The sequence below is a fragment of the Haliaeetus albicilla genome, chromosome 17, assembly GCF_947461875.1.
Source record: "Haliaeetus albicilla chromosome 17, bHalAlb1.1, whole genome shotgun sequence".
In the NCBI taxonomy this organism is placed as follows: domain Eukaryota; kingdom Metazoa; phylum Chordata; class Aves; order Accipitriformes; family Accipitridae; genus Haliaeetus; species Haliaeetus albicilla.
Window position 1 is genome coordinate 21,590,297 of NC_091499.1, and position 20,625 is coordinate 21,610,921.

The 20,625-nt window shown below is 40.3% G+C and overlaps 1 protein-coding gene across 4 annotated transcripts in view; it reads left to right on the top strand.

The window, feature by feature from the left end:
* Positions 1-22: 22 nt before the first annotated feature.
* The window catches only part of AFG1L (AFG1 like ATPase), a 77,616-nt gene continuing 57,013 nt past the window's right edge, over positions 23-20,625 (top strand). Inside the window, exons 1-3 of one of the 4 annotated variants that reach the window (XM_069804996.1) lie at positions 23-429; positions 2,125-2,206; positions 14,194-14,417. In XM_069804996.1, the coding sequence (XP_069661097.1) occupies positions 2,176-2,206; positions 14,194-14,417 (255 nt within the window). In that variant the 5' untranslated portion in view covers positions 23-429; positions 2,125-2,175. Of the gene's footprint in view, positions 430-2,124; positions 2,207-6,133; positions 6,398-9,351; positions 9,380-14,193; positions 14,418-20,625 lie in introns of those variants that run through there. The other 3 variants (XM_069804995.1, XM_069804994.1, XM_069804997.1) reach the window with 3 other exon arrangements.

Here is a 20,625-nt window from a genome sequence, read left to right on the forward strand (position 1 = left end):
GGGGCGGGGGTAGGGAGCGGCGGGGTCTTCTCGCTGATTCCTCCCGCTTGGGGCCCGCAGTGAGTCCCCTCCTCTCGTCCAGGGAAGGAGCCCCTGTGCGGCGGCGTGTTTTGGGGGGGAGGGTTGTGCGGTACGGGCGGCCCCGGGAGGCCGCGCCGTGAGGGGACCCCGGGGCGGCTCGGCTGGGCCTGGCCCCCGGTGAGGCCGAGGCCTGGGTTGATGCGGTTGCACGGATCAGGGACGTAGACAGACAACGGCGATGCGATTCGGTCAGCGCAGCGGCAAGCTAACCGATTTTTTTTAAACCGAAGAAGGTTTAATAACACGTGGCAATAATGGTACCTAACTCCTGGCTGCAGCTTTTCACCTGCAGCCCTTAAAGAGTGCAGAAAGGAAGGATTACTGTTCATGACAGGTGGGGCATCCCAGGTAGGTTAGGTTGGTATATTAGCCAGAAGCATAACCTAGGTCTTGGTATGAGAGAATAAGAAATTATTTTTGCAATGGCATTGTCAGTGGACATGAACAAAACTGTACATATCAAGATCAGGGAAGAGGGCAATGCTGTAACCAAGATATGAAATGCTGAGAGTCAAGGTGAAAGGACTGGATAGGAAATGCTGTATATGCAAGGTGTTAGGCAAAAGGAATCAGCCGGGTATTAAGTGTAGGCTGGAGGAGATGCCTACCAAAAGCTCTGTATTGAAAACGAAGTTTTCAAGGTTATTGACCCAACCTGAAAGTGAGATGGCAATGTTGCCTGTAGCAGCCTTACAGCTTTTAAAAAAACAGCAAGTTCTTGAATTTTCACAAATTATATGCATTTAATAGCGGTATAACCAAGAGGCCCAGTTTTTATATCCTCACAGCTTAGGAATGTAACAGTTTGTGCTCATTTCTTATAAAGGAAAGGATAAGAAAGGAAAACTGTGTTTCCAGAAGGGGAAGGTGGTTTAGGACATTGAAGAAAGATAGAAAAAAGAATCACAGAAGGGGAGGAGGGGAGCTGATGTGATTGTTCCCTCCCAAGACATTAAGTCTTTGATTCTTTTGTACCTGTCTCAGGTAGATGGTGTGCTACGATAAAAGAAATGTTGCCAAAAGAAGTGGAATGCTTGCCTTTTTGGTGCACCTAAGACATCAGTGAATAGAAATTACATTAACCCATGGCTAATATTTCTAAATGACTCAGAGGTCTTCCAGAATTTTTTTATATTTCATAACAGTACCCCTCCAATGATTAAAAGCATATATCATTTTCCTTGTGAAAGTGTTCTGGGGTCACTATGTTCTATGTCTACACAACATTCTATGCAGGTAGAATGAGACTGTAGGAAACTAGTTACATTTTTTTCTAAAAATCTGTGTCTAGGCAGTAGGCAAAATAGTAGGCTGCCCACAAATCACAGCTGAGAGATTCAAAGTTAACATCTGGCAAGTTTGGTTAGCAGTTGTCTGTGTTAAGAAAAAGAGAATCAGAAAGCAGAGATGAACCCAAAGTACAAAAATAGCCCATCCACATAACTAGTATGCCGTAGGTGGTTTGCTTGGTAAATTTTCTGTGAATTTCCTGCTCATCACTCCTCCAGTATTATTTCTCCCCCTTACTAGTGCACCTTCCTTACATCCTTTCTTTATGGTAATAGCTGCCAACTCTTCACTTTATAAACAGAAATGAAGCTGACAGAGTTTTATAAAGAAGGAGTGGAAGGGAGCCTTACCTGAATTATACTAGTTTTTAAACTGGTCTTGCAGCAAGGCAAGAAAAAACTCATTAATTCTACTGAGATTACATATGCATGCATCTGGATAAGCTTTTGTTTGTTACACAACCTGTGCTACCACATCTGACTGCAAATGTGAAGATATGGCAAAGCACCGGTATTGTCTTAAGTAAGTATAAGGTATTGTCTCTCTCCTGGCTAAGTCTGGTTTCATTTTCTATTCCAAAGAAACAGAAAAAGTGCCTAATACTGTATATTTGTGAAGTTGGTGAGCCTATGGTGAATCAAGAATATAATTTGTTCTAACGCTGGATAAATAACTAAGAGTGAGGCTTAAATTGAATGCTTCTCTCACAGCATACCATCTTAGCACCATTGTTCTATCTGCTTTTCCTAATAGAGATAACTGGTGGTGGAGAGCTGCTGTATGGAAGCAAGCTACAGGGAGTGAATGTTTTGGTGCCCGTGTGTCAATAGCATTGGTAAGTAAGGAGATTACAGTGATTTGGTGAGGTCTTCCACCTCAGTTTTTTTCATTGAGGTCAGATACAAATCCTCTGACCTGGGAGACAAAGGGGAAGATGCCCTGCTTCACGGCTAGCCCCCCCTTACATCACGTGAAAGCATACATTCCTGTTAAAGACCACCTATGCTGGCTAATGAGGCAAAGAGAAGGAATGAAAATGAGGGAGAATCAGAGTCCTGTGAGCCTCCTTGTTTCCTTCCAACCCTCAGAAAATGCATTTGTTTATTTTGAGTTATGTTTTGGGTGTTTTTTGCGATCCATGAGACTGGAGTTACACTATCTGTAGTTGTTTCTGCTTGCAAAGAAAAGAAAGTTTTAATTCTGTTTCTGACATGAACTTTGAGCCAAATTTCAAATCTGGAGGGAGAGAGGTCAGCTGTGTTTGTAGGTCCAAAGATTAGATGCAAGAAATCAAGCATTTAAAGTAACAACCAAGAGATTAGGTACTCATGGATTTGTTACGCCATGTTATTCAATTATGACACAAAGATTTTCTGGCACAACTTGAAGTGTCAATATGAATACCAGAGTCTCATAGCACATACCCACAGAAGCAGGTATTAACATATTATTAATTCTTAAATTTGGTATAGTAATACCTCTCAAGTAGTTTTTTGTTTGTTTCTTTGTTTTTAAAAGAGAAAGTCACATTTAACTGGAAATGAAACCAAATCTCTCCGTTATTCGGTTAGGGTTCTCCAGCCTTCTGCCAAATGCCCACGTTAACACATTTTAGTCAACACAGGCGTATTTTGTCAAAACTTGTGGGGAATGCTGACTCAGGATATGGCAAAACCCACAAGGCATTGAACTAATTGTGCAATGCTTTATGTGGAAAAATGACTTCCTGATTCCTGCATTAGCTGCCAGTGCTTTGAAGCATGGTGTTTGAATATCTGCATTGTATACTTATCATCCCGATAAAAATATTAAACCTATAAATAGAATTTGTAATATCCACATATTTTATATATATTCAGATTTAACTATTGTATTCAGTTCCTCTTCTCCCTTTTTATACAACATTATCCCTTTCCACAAGGGATGGTTCTCATATCCTTCTAGATTCCTTAACGTTTAAAATGTCATCCACCACCTCACAGCATTCATTTCTGCTGTGAACTCCTTGTTCTGAGAGAAGCTGAGTAGAGTCCATGTAACTGGAAAATTGCGCAATGAATTTATAGCACATTGAGCTGTTCGAGCTGACTGAAATGCAAGCTTTAAACAGATAGTGAATATGGCTGTAAGTCCATAGATTTGGGAACATTTCTGCAGCTTTTTTAATCTGAGGCTTTATAAGCAACGTAGACTATTAATAGCATATTTGATTGTCTTGAAATAGATGAGGTTAATAGCAAGTTTACTCCAGGGTGTTTTGACATAATCCCAGGAAAATGCCTTTTGTTGGAAACTGTGTTGATGAAAACTAGCCACAAAATCCATTTTCTTAGAGTAGGCTGAATGGTCAGTCCTAGATCAAAAGTACGTTTATGTTTGGGAGCCAAAGATGTTTCCCATGGTGAGAATGTCTTGGAGCCTTGCAGGCAGGTAGACCCTGTCCTCCGCCTGCAGAAAGTCAGAGGGTCTGGCAGAGACCCAAAGACCCTTGGACACATACATCCCCATGGGGTTCAGCACATCAGGATTGCTAAAAGGAGTGCAGTTTATACCACTAGAAGCCAGAGGGGGCCTCTGGAGGGCTTTTATTATACCCCTGATTTTTATTCCTGTTAAAGACCACCTATGCTTTTGGCTAGCTGGCAGACTAAGAATGCAGCTGGGTTGAAAAAGTGTCAATTTAATTTCTACACAGTTGCAATGTCACATTTTTGGAGGCGAGCAAGGGGACAGGTACAGGGAATGAAGTATACAAGCGTACCACAGAACAGATCTGTATCTGTTACAGGACATTAACCATGCTAATCTACAGAAGTATACTTGAAACTCCCATTCTTTTAGGTTAACACCAAAACGTGGTTGAGCCAAGTGCTTACAGCCAACGCAGATTCAGTTCCTGGGGTGTGTGATACAGCGTATGGTGGCATTTCAGAGTTTGCCATTGTATAGAAGGCTCATAGCATTGCGGAGGGTTTATTCACTTAGGTAGATGATGTCAGAATAGACCCAAGTGGGAAGTTTTTCTATGCTCCCTTGGATAACAAGGTTAAGAAAAAAACAGTGACAATTTAAATAAATCAGATGTTTTTGCTGAAGATTATGCTGTCATTTTCTCCAATTATTCTTGACATTTCACCCATTCGTATTGTGATCTGAGTTAATAATGGAAGAAAAAACGGCTCTTGTTGCCTTGTTTATTCTTTGTTCTCAAGGAGATAAGCTGTTTATAAAGATAAGTTATTTGTTATTTAAATCACTTTTACTGAAGTTGTTTGTTTCCTTGTTTGAGTTTCTAAAAATATTGCAACAATTGTGAAGCATCTTTGAGACATCTATTCAATTCACTATGATTTGTACTGGAATTCATTCCTAAATGGGCACAGGTGTTGATAGCTGTAACATGCTAGAATGAGTCAAAACCAATAAATGCTCAATAAAGGAAAGATGAAAGAAAATGCACTGAAAACAGCTCTTCTAAGATGTGATAAATTGGCACTTTAGTTCACTGCTTAATTAGGTATGTAGCTCTGAAGATATGTCTAGAGCAACTACATATTTTAAAACAGCTGAACATGTTCGAACATAACTGTAATCACTGTTAGTATTTTCAAGATTAAAACCATTTTTTTTAAATTTAGCAGCACCATTTAGGATATAATCAACTTCTGTTAGCAAGCAATTCTATAGTGCCCTGATGTAATATTTTGCTATACTCTTTATGAAAAAAAAATAATAAAATTGAATAATAGTCTGTGAAAATTACTTGTTCACTTTTTCATGTTGAAATTTAACTCTAGAATAAGATGCAGGAATTATGATGTTGCAAACCCAAAAGTCAGTTAAAGCATTTCCTTTGCACTTTTACCATGAGCAGGCATTTTGTTATCTCTTTCTTGCACAATGCACTCCATAGGCAACATCTTCTGAAGCCCCATCCTGACCTTTGGGTGCATTTCTGACGGGAATGGAGGGCCGGCCAGCCAGCCAGCAGGCGAGTATTACGGTTAGCGATTCCCGAGTGCCAGTGCCTTTCCGTTGGAGTGTAGGCTTTTTGTATTGTGCCTTTCTGTCAAAAGAGCTTCGTAGTCCCAGCGGAGGTGGTTGGGTAAGACATCAGGTACCTACCAAACGAGGCAGACGGTTGGCCTTCTCCCAAGGAGCTCTCAGGAGCCCCACGTGGGTGTCTGAACTGGTACTGCCAAGGACGAGACTTACTGTGTGCTAAGCACACACTGACAGTACGGGACTGAACTGGCCTCCAGGTTTTGCGTTATCTTCAGGGAAATCTGCTTTTACATTAATGTATCTTGCTGTTGCGGCTTAAATATTTGTTCATGGGCATAAAAGTGGTTGTAGTGCAGATAGGCTGTAACGCTGACCAGGAATATTTATCCTTAATATTTTACAAATATTTATCCTTAATATTTTACGGTCCATGCTTTTAAAGGTAAACAAACAACACAAGCTAGAAATCACTGACAAATGCAAGTTCAGCTGCCAAAACTCCTCAGTGATGGCCAAGCTGGCTTGAAAGCAGCTGCATGGGGTGCGGCCATGGTGCAGCACGACACAAATCATAGGCGCTTTGGTCAGGCGAGCTGTTTGGAAAATGGGAGCGCGTGGATACGGCAGGCAGGTACTATAAATGGCACCAGCGTGGCACTCGGTGGGTCCCTGAAGTGCGGTTTGTGCCGAGTGGCCGGGGCGGCTGCGGCCGGCTCCTCAGGGGCTGCACCACAGCCCTCGGCTCGGTTTTGGGGGCAAAGGGAGGGAGGGGAGCCGGGGACCCCCGCTGGAACGACTCGCCCAGCACGGGCGGAGGCCCGGCTCCTCCGAAGGACGGCGGTCGCTGCCCCGGCGGGACTCCATTTCCCAGCGCGCCCCGCGCCCCCGCCGCAGAGGCCGGGCCGGGAAGGGAAGATGGCGGCGCCCGTGTCGCCCTTGGTTACTGCGCGCTGCCTGCTGCGGGCTTCGGCGCGGCGCGCCGCCCGCCTGCTACCGGCGCGGGCCGCCGTCCTGCGGAGAGGTCAGTACCGCGGCGGGAGGGGGCTCGCCGGCCCAGCGCCAAGCCCTGTCCGCAGCCGGGCCAAGGGAGGGCGAGCGCCGGGCTGCTGGAGCACCCCGTAGGAAGGTGCCCCGTGGGGCGGCCGCGGGAGCCGGCGCGTCCCTCCCCGCCGCACCGCGGGTCTCCCCGCCGGCGGAGGGGGGGCCGGGCCGAGGGGAGGGGGCTTGCCGGGGCGGGGTGGGCGGCAGCCGCCGGGACGCGCACCGGGCCCGCCGCGCTGGCGTGCCCCGTCCGCGTCCCCGTGTTCACCGGCCCGGCCGACGACCCGGCCCCGGAGGGGCCTCGCGTCCCCGGGCGGCGCGGCCGGGGGCTGGCGCCGGGAGTCGGCCGCGGTGCCCTGGAGCGGCGGGGGATCCGTGAGCGGCCCCGCGACTTCCCGAGTTAACGATACCGCTTTCCCCTAGTCAGCCGGGCTTCAGCGCGCTGCCTGGCGAAGCGCGTTACGCTGCGGCTGCATCGGGAGCTTGGCGGGCGGCGAGTGCGGTAGTGTCTGCCAAAGCTTTTACTGGGCTTTAGGATGCCTGAAGGGACCTTTTTCCCCCCTTAAGGATCCTCCGATGCGTAACAACAGCTGAGCTCTACGCAAGTTTATGGGGAAGTAGGTTTTGTTAACTTGAGGCTTAGGTTAGAGGCGGAGGTCTCTTTTCTTCAGTGAGAGCTATTCGTCCTCCGCCCGCCTGACGAAAGTGTGAGAATTCAGTAGTCGTCAGGTGGGTCCCAGAGGTCTGAAAGTCAGTCAGCACATCTCGGAGGACTCATAAGTGTTCGCATACACACGCTGTATTGCGATTGTGCGATATTTATACATCCTAAGCAAAACGGACAAGCACTACACTTAGTACTATAGTTGTATATGTTTTATTTGATATTGGTCTAACGCTTTAAATCTATGTAGATTGTTTTTTATAACCAACATACTACTATTTTTAAAAAGTTGTCGGAGCAAATCCAGCGGCTTTAGGGATAGTTCTTCAACATCCATGTTAAAGGGAAGATAGTCCTTATATATGTTATTTGAGGACATCTGCGAGGGTGGGCAGCCATCATTGAATTGATTTATAATCTTGTTTTTATGATCACTGGTTTATAGTTTTTATTTGGTTTTGTGATTTGCTTTCCACAATTTTGTGAATTCTTTTAATTAAGGAAAAGGTACAAGTAGTATTTGTGTAAAGTTGCAATTTTGCTGATAAAGTTTTCTGTCTTTTTCTACTTTCATATGTAGGTCAGATTGTTAAATGGGGTGTGCATGGAAATAGTACAAGTAATCTTATTTCAGAATAATGTCACAGGCATGTATGCAAAAAAGCAGAATTCTAGTTCCAACTCTGATGATTCTCTAGAAGCTTAAATTCTGCTTCATACTGCCAGAATGAATGGACTGCAAGAAGGCTAAAGAGGGGTTCAGTGATACATCTAAGGTCATACAATGAGACAAAGATGGGAGGACAGTCCAAGTCCTTGTTCTTGTATCTTGGCTGCAAACTGCCTTTTCTGATTTAAACTGCTCATTTCAGCAGGTATGGGGTTTTTTTGGTTTTTTTTTTTCCATTTGTATTCCATGATATTGGCCTAACATTTTCAATTTGTGCAGGTAACTTAGCCCTCCCTCCCCCCCCGTATGGTTGGTTGGATGGACTTTGATTTTCTAAGCGTTCTATTAAGCATTGGAAAGTAAATAATTCTTTTCAGATGGCCTCCTCTCCCACTTTTCTCATCAAGCATTGTAAAATATTTCAAAAGGAGCAATTGTTTGGTGTTATTATAGGACTATAAATGTATTTTCTGCTTTATAACCAACACATGATCTCTTTCCTGAGAAGCTTACATGCCAAGTCTTTTTTCTTCTGCAGGTTTATGCATGTGCTTAACTTATCAAAATCCTTGTACACTATGGGGCAGTTTACCTATTTGAGACTGATTCTGCAAACCTTGCACATATATGTAATAAAAGATGAGACAAGAGAACATTATTATTATCTGTAGGTACTAGCATGCAAAAAACGTGTCTTTTCTGATATTTTGCTACCTTCATGCCCATTTCTCTGCAGAGAAATGACCTTTGGAGCTACAAGACTGTACCATTGCCCTTCCCCATCACTGTGGTATCATCTAAAAAGGAAAGATTTTGCAGCAGTTCCATTATCAGCTTAATTATGAGTTTAGCGAGGTCTCTCATACCACCATCTGCCTGTTGATAAAAGTGCCTTCTAACTTCAGAGTCCTTTTCTTCTGTCACAGCAGCTGTGTTTCATAGGCCGTTTTAGCAGCTTTACGTTAAGGTTTTGGGGGTTTGAAGCAGTTTGGCTTCATAGTGACCCAAACTAATATTCAGAACTTCAGTTTGGATTGTTGAAAACAGGACAATTTTTAAAAGTTACTTTCTATTACCTTTTTTTTCTCTGCCCTCCCCCCCTCCAAATTCCGGTGTTTGTGAAAAGCTCTCAAGGCAGAATTCTGTCTGCAGAGCAGTAATGAAACAGATGTGATTCCTGTATGTTGCCTTAACAATGGTTTAGCAGAAGCTGTTCCAGCTTCTTGATTGTGACTGTCAGCAAAGATGGCAGTTGGGTGATTTTAGGGTTGTTAACTTTGGGGCAGTTGTAACCTCCATGAGTTTGGTTTAGATGTGGTTCTTGGACAACTATTAGATAGAAATATTTTTTATCTTTAAGACAAACAGTAATTAACCATTACAGCAAAGCATCATAGGAAATGGTTAATTCTCCATCTCTTATGTCTTCAGAATATATTTTCTTGAAAATATACTGTAATCAACACAATTCTTGAGTGTAGTTCAGGGGTAATTAGATAAATTTAACTTCCCTTATACTTAGAAAGGTCAATGTTGTCTTCCAGCCTTAATCTCCATGAATGAAAACTGTTTCTGATCATTCCCATGAGGGAGTGGTTTGAAGCATACATACAGCATGAGGGTTAAAGGTAATTTTTTTTTTTCATCAGTCCCCTGAAGTGCTTTTTTCAACTTTGTTTCCAGAATTAATAATACACATTTTCATGTGTACTGTGAGTGACCCTCTAGTGAGTTGAATATTGTAATCTGAAGCATGACTTCCTTTTGCAATAAAAGGAGTTCAGTTCCATTTGTTTGATCTTTGCTTCTTTAGCTGGTTATTATCTATCTGTCATGGTTTTTCTTTTTCACCCTATTAAAGGTCTACAAATCTAATCATGTGTTTAAAAGATGTTTAGTTCGAAGGCAGTAAGAGATCTTGCAGACCAAATTTGAATTCATCTGTGGAAGTACAATAGTTTTTCTCTCCCAGAAGTGAATAATCATCTTAAATTCACATGAAAGCTTTTTGTGCTACTTGAAATCTTATAGATTAATAAATTCAAAGGTGTCAGTTTCTGCAGTCATGGAAAGATAGCGAAGATGAAATTAATGTCAGGGAAACCCAGGTTCTTTTCCTAGGCCCTGAAATATGGGGGAGACAAGGACCTGCTAGGATTTTTGTCATGGGAGTTATCTTCTGACGGATTTTAAACATCACAGTTCAAAACTTTGCATAATGAAATCCAACTGCTAGGAAAAAATATAAGGATTACCAGGGCGAGTGGTGTTTATCTCAGTTACAGTTCTGTGCTCTCAACCTCCTGGCTGCTGTCAAGATCAGTTTTTGATATGCCACAACCTAGCTTCCATTTCAGATTGTCTTCTTATATAAATAACTCTAGTGCCTGCCTCAGCTGTGACTGTTGCTTTCGTAAGTGGTGTCATTGAAACTTGAACGCCTTCTTCCGGTGTCATCTCAGACATCAGTTCTAAGTGGCAGTAGGAAAACATGACAACATACTGATTAGTTTTTCAATTTGCTGTTCTTTTTCCAGAGCAGAAGTTCCCTGGGCTTAAGAACACTTTTTCTTTTAATGTAGACACTTATCTTTGCAGTGGTAAATTAATGCCAGTTTACTGAAGGTGTCTTAAGTTCCCCACTTTAAAGGAATTTTTTATAATTTCAGACTGGCATTTTCATTAGGCATTTATACATTAACAAGTTTTTTTGGCTTTGGTGAGATTTTCCCCTCAGATTTCTCCAAGGCAGGACTTTTCTGTGTGTATCACAGTAGGTCTTCACTGCAGCTTGGTCTGTTATCCTTGGATAGACGAGCAGAAAGGCAAATGCAAACAGCTAATTTTATGGCTTGAAATAGAGATTACACTTAAATAGGTTAGGAGCAGAAATTTAATAAAAAGTTGCAACCTGGTGGCAACTCTTGAAGAAGCCTGGGAATGCCAGGCTAAATGTGCTAACATCCAACACTGTCCTGCTCCCTGGAGGTGGGAAAGATGGGTTATGGGTAAACGCATGTCTGTAGTTTTTACACTGTTCTATGTAAAACTAGATGAATAATGAATTGACATGGCGCTTTTGTATAGTCGTATCTAGAACACTACATAGAGGTAGAAGATGCTTTTTCTGTGTGTGACACTTAAAAGATTTCAGAAGGGAACTAATAAAAATTGAGTTCATGTAATACAAAGATAATGAAACAGGAAGAGATAAATTTAAAACCATCTTTTGCAATATGGAGGAGAAGGCTGTAGGACTATGATTAATGTGGTGAATCATGGGTGATTCCTATTCTAACAGTAGTTTCCTTGATGTAAAATTATGGAAGGTAATTGCCTTGGTATTCCTCTGCTATATATTAAAATTTCTGAAATTTCCTTTTGTTTACCAGTTTGGGAATAGGTTACTATAGAAGCATAGTTGTGTGAATGATTTTATAATTGGTCTCACAAAATGAAGGTTAGAAGGGAAGACCCACATTTTTTTCTGTCTCTTAGGGTAGTTTACCGCTTGAACAGCTGTCTTCTGCTGATTTACCTCTAAAACCCCTATATGCTTTAAGAGCATATGCCTTTGTTTAGCAGCTACAAGTTTGAGTTTATCACTTAACAGTTACTGGGTGTCTCCTGGTACTGTGTTACAGTGTATCCCCATCATACTTAAATCCCAGCATTCAATGTTATTTTAGGAGAACTGTGAGTGATTTGTCCCTTGACACCCTCTGTCATCACTTATGCGTACTCTCCATCTCCATCATTTGTTAATGGCAGAGTACTTTCTTTCACTCCTAGAATGGTTAGCTGTAGGTACGTGTAATCTGAGACAAAAAACATGCTTCTGAGCAGTCCTACTGGTGTGCTTTGTCCATGGCCAGGCAGGTCATGAGCTACAAACCTTTTCTTATCCTAAATCAGCTTTTATTTGTTTTTTTTCTCCATTCTTAGGGTAAGGAGTAGGAACTGGTGGCTTTATAGATATAATGGTACAATAGGGGACTGGCTGTCCCTCACACTGGAGCTCTTGGAGCCATCAAGCTCTACGTGTTGTGAAGGCACAGATAGTTTAGAGGTGCAGATCACAGGACTGAGGTTAACTTTATGTGGGAGTGGAAAGGTGGAAAACAAGACGAAAAAACTTTGAGATAATCTGTGCCTTTCCCCCTTCCCTTTGGAGGTGGGTCAGGTATTGCTGAGCTGTGTCTGACAGATTTTTGTCAAATTTATTTTTAAAATTCACTCCCCATCAAGGAAAGTTTTCCAATTTCTAGACTATTAATTGATTTCACTGCCTTAATTACAGTTATTAAGGTAACTGTGTAAATACAGTTTATTTCCTTTTCTCAGTACCCTGTGTGTATCTGGAAATAGCTATGTGATTTTCTTTAGTCTTCTCTAAAGGTTTTACTCAAATTTTTGCAATAACAGACTTTGAACTTTACTCTCTTTATGTGATCTCTCTAGCTAGGGATGAGCTAATTACTTTTAATTCAGAGCAGTAACTCAATTCCTTCAGGGCAGGAGAATTTGTTGTAATTATTGGCTGCAGATGTAAACAGTGACTGCCTTGCTTTGGAGAAACTAAGGTGTTACTTGTAATAAATAAACATAATTTGATCTAATTGTTCAGTTTTATCCTTTTTTAGAACTATATTAATTTCATTTTTCTTATAACAATTTAAAACTTTTCTTGTGCCTATTACAACTTCTCTGTGGGTTGTGACCCATGGTTTAACAAATAGTTCTTTAAATCATCTTCTACTCTCCCATTTAGTTCATACCTCTCATGAAATATGATGTGAAAATTGAGAAGTGTGTTCCAGGGCAGACTATAGCAGTATTGAGTAAAACTGTTTTTTTTCATGTGTGCTTATATTGCCCCTCATATATATACATCGGGAGTACTTGTGGCTCTTTATTTTATTGTATTTTTTTTCTCCGATAGTGTTAATGATGGTGTCTCACTGTCAGTTTGTGATCCGGTGTAGTCCCCAGATCCTTTTCTACAGAGCTGCTTTTTAGCTGGTCATTCCCCCTCTTTTAAGTTCAGTTATTTATTTGCCCTAAGCACCATATTTTGTCCCTGTTGAATTGCATCCTATTTGTATTAGAGTCTTTGTCCAGTTTATCAGAATTGCTTTGCCTTCCAGGGTGGGTGCAGCCCCCTCCTGACTTGCTGTTACCTGTGTTCCTAGTGCATGTACTTTATTTTGTCATATACAGGTCATGAATGGAAATTCTGGATTGCACCAAGCTGAGATTCTAAGCCCTCTCTGAAACTCTACTGCAAATATACACCTAGTTTAACTGTAGTAATTATTCATTACATAGTTTTTCTAGCTGTTTTTATACCTGCTCAAAAGGAATTTCATTTGCAATTTACTTTCCTGCTTTATATATGAGAATGCTATGTGACCCAATGACAAAACAGTTACTGCAATTAAGATATTTTTTCCTTTACCCACTAAGCATGTTACCTGGTCAGGGAGGTAAACTTGCTGTTCCTGAGGAGCTGGTGTTGCCCTTTATTTGTGATGTTATTACCTTGTTAAGTTCTTTATTTAAAAAAAAACAACAAACAACAACCAAACCCAAACCCCATCTGTTTGTACTTGTTCCAGTATTTTTGAATGTTTTGAAGTTGTGTTGACTGACCTATGAATTTCTGGATTTGCCTTTCTCTCCTTTTTAAAGACAAAAAATGTTTCATTTTCCTAGTGTTTTGAAACCTCACCTGCCTTCAGTGAGGCCATTGTGTTGCTTAGGAAACTTAACCTAAAGCATTTAGGGATGAATTTCCTTAGATCTCACAATGTTCAAAATATCTAACTATGTAGTCTATGATATGCATTTTTCCTACTCAAATCTGTTTCTTTTATTGTTGCTACAAATTGTGTTACACATGATTATACTTAGCCTTTTAAATGACAATGCAAGCAAAGAAGATATTAAACACCTTTTCAATATAGTCCATTGTTAGATTTCTGATCTTACCAATTTAGCAAGCCTTCTTTGTAATCTTTATGTTCTTTCCTTTCCTAGCTATATCTCATCTTGTGCCTGGCAATTCTGACTTTTTTTTTAAAATGTAATTTAAACAGAATTCCTACTTGGGCACAGCCTTGTCTCTTCTACACGGAAGATAATGCCAGCAGAGCAGGCTGTGGCATTGCAGGGCTTCACAGCTATTGCCTTGCTTACTGTGGTTTTTGACTCTTTAAACTTGCTTACAAAACTCCTGTTTTGGTGTCCACACTAAAGGTGTTTACTACTAAAGTGAGAAGTTGATTTAGTGAAAAACAATGGCGTAACATACTCTAGTGGTTGTATAGGTAAGTGATGCATATATGTCTTTGCGTAAAATATTAAGAAAGTGTGTTGTCTATGAATATAAGAGGATGCTTTTCAGAACTTCTCTATTAATAATCTACTTTTCATTTTACAGCATACACAGCTCAGGCAGATGAGAAGACAGTCCCTGGTCCTCCTACAGATTCTAATGCCAGAGCCTTATTGGTTTGCAGTGGACCTTTAGAACATTATGACTTTCTGATTAAGCAAGAAGAGCTGAGGAATGATAAGCAACAAAGAATAGTTGTGCAGCACCTGCAGAAGCTGCATGAGAGCCTTAAAGGCTACAGCATCAGTTCAAAAAATCTTCTCTCAAAGGTGAGGTTTATAACGATAGAAATATTTTTTTTTTTATATTTATATTTGCTTATAAGAATGTGCTTAAAAATACATAAATTTCTGTCATTAACACGAGTCTTATTTTTGCAGCTGGGCATTTACAGATAGATCATTGTTTGTGTTTGGATCTCTGTTCTTTCTTTTTTGGTTTGTAAAATTCCAGTGGCACTCTAGAAGCAACCAAATTAAATATTATTGAAATCACGCTCTAAGAAAATCTGATATGATTTTGGTTGTGTCCACTGTCTGCCTTTCCTAAAATGTCATTTGGCTGTAGGAGAGAGGGGCATAGACCAGGTTTTAACTCTCAAGCACTGGTGTAACACGTGTGTGTTTGGGTTACTCATGCTGAATGTTGATGTTTTGTGTTCTAACAGATCTTCCATGAATGTAAGTGAAATTAGCCAGCAGAGTCTAAATAATCCAAGCTAAATAACTTAGCTTTGCAGAACATTATAATATAGATCAGACATGACTTTTTAAAATAAGAAGTCCATTGTCTCCAGTGTTGTTAGTCTCCAGCTGAGGTAAGGAAAGAAGGCAGAGATGTGATCTGCACCCCAGTTGTGTTTTTGGGGGCATTACAGCTCCTTTTCAAAGTATTAACAAAAATTCAGACATATCCCTGTTGCACAGTGCCTTAGCAACCATAGTGCCTTAGCATTAGTAATGCTAAGAGCCTGCTGTTACAGCTCTGTAACTTCCCTGAAGCTGTTGAAGCAGTGTCTTCCAGAGCCTCTGTGACAGTATTTTTCACGTCTTGTTCCCATGCTGTTATTTTCAGATTGTTGCTCTTGTGGCCTTGCACCTGCAAATCTTGATAGTGTTATTATGGCAGGTTGTCGTGGGAAGCAACTAGAACTGGTGTGAGAATCCCCCCTCAGCTTTCTGTGCCTCTTGTTTTGTAGATTTGAGTTTATATCCCAGAAAACCAAACATAGCGCCCAGCAAAGTAGATAAGACATTTAATTACTAAGTAAATATTAGGCAATCATAGATGTGCACAGAAGCTGAACAACCAGTGAATATGCTTCATTTGCACCTGATTAACATACTCCAGTCAGCACAAATAGTCATAAACATGGTGAAGGGAAGCAATAAAAATAGGGCATTTGACTGAGTCTGATGATAAAAGTATAGTGCTGGGAAAAAAGCATAGCAAAATATTCATTGCCATCAACATCTTCACTTTCCCTGCCTGCACTGGAGAGGTACCTCCCTACCCCTAAGAGGAGAATGTCTGGAAGCTGTCACTGCTCTTCCCAGCCAGCCTCCGAGTGTTTCTCTTTTTCTTTCTCTTGCACTACTTTTGTTTTTATTTTTTGTCAGAAGTAACTTTCATATTTACAGTCAAGGTATGCTGTCAGTTGCAGACCTTGCTAATAAATCTCCATGTCAGCCTTTCTCAGCATCTGTTATGCAACACACCTCATCTCATGGGCATAAATCTAAATATCTAACTCTATTGAACTTGCTACCTAACCATATACTCCCCGTTACAACCCCAAATTCTCCTATTACCTGGCACAAATACTGTATTTTGTTTGCATGGCAAGCCTAAATGACCAGGGAAGCCAAAACCTACAGGGCTCAAGTGCCTTTAAATGACATGCTGTCCTCTGCCCTTTAGGTACCAAATGACAAGTTACTACTTTAAGGCTCTTGCAATGTATATTAGCTTCAAGGCATGAAAAACATAGAGAAGAGTCGGTGGTATGAAAACAAGTATTATACCTGTAAACAGCCTGTTACGCCTGTAAACGTGCCTGTTTCAAATAGGCAAGTATGGTGGGGTGCAGAGCATTGGGACACGTGCTTGCCTATCAGAATGCCTCCAACATCCGTTGAATGCTTTGAACTCATATATGTAGCTGGAGATCATGCATTTGCTAATCCTGTCCTTGACTGGAAATGCTATAAATGTCTCCCTGCTTCCAGATGAAAGGAAGCAGACTAAATACCTAAGAAGGAGCTCTTTTTTTGTTGAGATACAGTGAGAAGAAACCTGAATGGGAAATAATTCCATGGAGCAGAAGTCAGGCAGGTAAATAATTCCATGGAGCAGAAGTCAGGCAGTCTGGAAGGAAAAATGTAAGAGTGGTAAAGTACAGGAAGTAAGGCAAGACTGCTCCAAGAGGTCAATGAGCGTGTCTTTGGAAGTTCTGTTCTGGAAGCAGTTGACCCGATCATCACTATGGGTCCCTTCCAACTTCCGATATTCTATGACCCAGCTTTAAACAGGGGGTTTGGTCACATGATCCCCTGAAGTCCCTGCCAACCTCAATCATTCAATGATTCTAACTTTGATATGGCAATTGGAGCCAAACAATTGTTTGGGGTATATTTTTGCCTGCTCTGGCTGGTCAGTCAGCTCATCACATTACTTAGCCTTTTTACTTTTGGTATTTCTTTAATTAAAATTACTAAAAACATAAAACCAGTGTAAAAAATGATATAGTCTGAAAATTGTATGTTTATGGTATTTTTAAACATTTGTATTGTATGTGAGTGCGTGCCTATGGATCCATGTTGCCTTGATGCCTTTGTAGGGTAACTCTTGAGTCTGAACAAACCTCCTGATTCAATTTGGTCAAGTATCAAATAAAAAATAGAAATTCCCTCTTTCAAAAATGGTTATTGCTTATCTTTGGTATCCAAAGCAATATGGCAGTGTGCCTGAATGAGAGAGCTGTTTTTGCGTAAGTGTAAGGAGATCGAGCTGGATTCATCTTGCCAAACTACTTCTCTAAGTGTAATCGAGCAGGCCAGGGTTTTGTATCTTGAGGATGCTCAATGTGAAAAGTTTGTTTTTTCATCTGTCTGGGCTTCTTTTTCAGCTTTGGTATTGGGCTTGTAATCTTTTAAATTACCAGTCACAAAATTGTCTTTAGACACTGTACCTGGGCTGTAAAAGAGGAAGTCACTCAAAAGGAAGCCAGTTACCTGGCTTGCTCCTGCATTATCTTTGGACATACTGCCATTCTTTTATTTGTTTTCGTTCTTTAGAAAAAATGTTATGATAAAGGTGTTGGTCTTACTGTCAAACCTGAGGATCAGTAGGCTACAGCGTTTTGATCTTTTCTGGTAAACTGTTTTGGGCATTTGGATATTCAGTTCTAAAAGTGCTGCCTTTGAGAATAGTTTTGAGACCCGACTTGTGTTAACTGGTGTGCCCTGCATCATTATAGTTGTTAGAGCAGGTGTCTTGTAATGGCTTTGTAGATCAAGCATTATGTGGGTTTGTTATTTACTGTTTCTTTGATTGGGAAGCATGAATAGGGAAGAAAGTCTCTATTGCAGAGAACAAATACTAATCTTATTCTATTTAGGAAATTGTGATGCTACTTTGTCCCTGTATAACAGAGCTAATCGCAGTAAAGCCAGCCTGACTGATGCTTTCTTAGAAGGAAAAAGTCAAATGCCATTTTTTAGGTTGAGAACATGGTTTTCACTAGTTCATTTAAAGCACTCCTCTCTTTCATTTAACATTACTTCAATTCCATGCTTTAATTTTAAACCAGCTTTTAAAAATCATTGCATGGCTCGCTGATACCTGGGAACTAATGCCACAGTCAGTGAGAAGCAGCTCTAGAACTATTTGCTATTGGGATAAGTGTTGCAGTTTGAGGTTTTTCTTCTAGGGCTTTGTATCTCTGTGGAAATCTTAAGAAGATTGATAACCAGGTTGAGCACTATAGTGCCGTACATCAAAACCAGAAAAGGAGGAGAGCAGTGAGTTTTGTGTAAATCTGTTAAAGCCTGCTAGCTTGTGTAATTAAATCAAATCATACCACGATTTACAACAGAGGAGAAGTCAAAACAATTTTGTTTCTCTTCTGCTCTCTTTGAGGAAATTATTTGCCAGTTCAGACAGAGCTCCTTTTGAGGTAAAATGAAGCCAAATAAAATATGGTTTAAATTCTAGTGCAGGCCAGGTTTTGCTTCAGCAAAGTTGTAGTCAACTTCCTTAATGAAGGTTTTCCCCAGAATAAGAGTCACAGCTGTGAATAGGTAGTTGGTAAAATCATAGCCATCAAGTACTGTACTACCTGTAGACACTGGTATCATATGCTTGTCATATGTCTGCATCTCTCAAGGAGTTTTCTAAGTAAGGAACATACATGTTTGTTATGATGGATTTTCAGGGCAGGGATGCTGTTGCAAACTTGGTTCCGTTTTGAAGAGTAGAACTAAGGCTTTTCGTGCCAAGAAGAGGTGGTGAATACTGTTCTCTGGAATTGGCCTGGGTTGAATAGGATTTGTGTAGGCTTATGAGTGGAAGTAGTTCACGTAACTAGTAGAAGATGTCTTCAGGAAGTACTAATGATATAGGGTACAGGTAAATCCTGTATTCATGAATAGCTCACTGGCATTTTCCTCCCATGAAGGCCTGGTACTTTGTAACTGAGTATGCTAGGAAGTAAAAGATAAACTTTATGCTATAGATGTTCAATTGTTTTTACGATAAAACGATTGGCATGGGTTTTGCTTTGTTTTGTACTTAATGGGTTTTAATACATGTAAATGAAACAAAATTATGTATTTTAAATTACTTAAGGACTTGTTGGAAAGAAGTCAAACACTTCAATCAGTTACGCATAGTAGTTTGTAGATTGACTTTTTGCTTTTTCAGGAGGTTTCTAGCACCTTGACTAACGTACTTGTAGTATGAAATCTCCTGCATTGAAAAGAATGTACTGGCAGCTTTTTAGAAATAAAAAGTAGTGGTGCCTGGCATTTCAAGCATGCTCATTTTTCCTGGCTCTGTCATTGAAGATAATGTGTTTGGGAGGTTGCAGTGAAGAAAAGCGAGAAGAGAGAGAGAAGCCTGTCTCTGTCAGCCTCTTCTGTAGTCTGATATCCCTTATTTTATTGCTTGATTTCTTCTGTGGTAGAATTGCAGAAGCCTCTTCTAAAATAACAGTTATTCCAGAAACAAAAAAACTTCTTGCACTTCTGAACCATTACAATGGTCTGCTTTGTTTTTAGTTTTGTTCTTCATTTGTCACTTTTTATCTAAATAGTTTTATTCACTAAAAATATGGTAAAAGTAGGATTAGGGAACAAATATTTCTATCAGATACAATACAAGCATTTCAGTGTCTATCCAAGAGACTTGCATTACCTTACAGGCCGTAGCTTTCTCACATCGGTAGTCTGGGGTGAGGCACACACCACCAGCCATTTCCTTTATGATAATAAAACTCTGTATTTTTTTTTTTTTACAATATAGGTTTTTTGGGGCATCAGCTTAGAATGAATTTGAAGGGAAAAAAATTAGTCTTGCTGCAAACCAAGTAGGCTTCTGTTTTTCAAAATTATTACTCAAATTTGAACAAGGACTTTGATCTTCAACTTGGTGAAAGCATGGCCTTGTACGTTGAGATATTTTGAGATCCTCTCAAATGAAGTTCAAGGCCGTAAGAGTTTGCATAGATGTTTCAGATCTCTAGATTTTCAAAATAATACCAATTGGGACATCTTAAGTGTTGTTGAGTTGCTGTACTAATGACTTGAAATAAGCTCAATTATAAGTGAGGTCATGTTTTGAAAAGAGTATGAACAATAGTAAACACCATTCAAGACCTTGAAAATGTCTTCAGTTACAACAGCAACCAAAAAGGAGGCCTGAAACAGTGAGAGAAAGAGGCAGTTTTGTTAGTATTTAAAAAAAACCCAGAATGTCTGCTGTTTGGAGACTTGTCTCTTGAGTTCTGCATATTTTAATTAACGACCTTAGTATTGACATGCATTTTCACTTACAAGTTTTTCAAATCAGAGTGTAAATATTCCCAGGAAATTATTTGCTTGCTTCTGGTGTCTGAGGTGGGGAATGTGGGAGAAGGTGGGAAGACGTTGCACATTATTAAAGACATTTAAGAAAGAATAGGAAGTTGTCAGAATGAAGGAGATATTTTGACCGATATAATTCCTTAGATGAGGTAGGATATTGATTGATTAAAGTGCAATTTAAACAAAAAAAGAAAAATCTGATGCAAAGCAAGGCATGCAGTTTTGAAACAGGAATGTGTAAAACATTTTGATGGTAGAGGAGAGAATTCTGTAAGTCTGGGCATGCTAATGTGTGTGTCCTGTTGTGGAATTGTAAATATTTTAGCATATGAATGATTTTCAAAGAAAAATCTGTAAGTCATCTCATCTATAAAAGGAAAAACGGCTCCTGCTG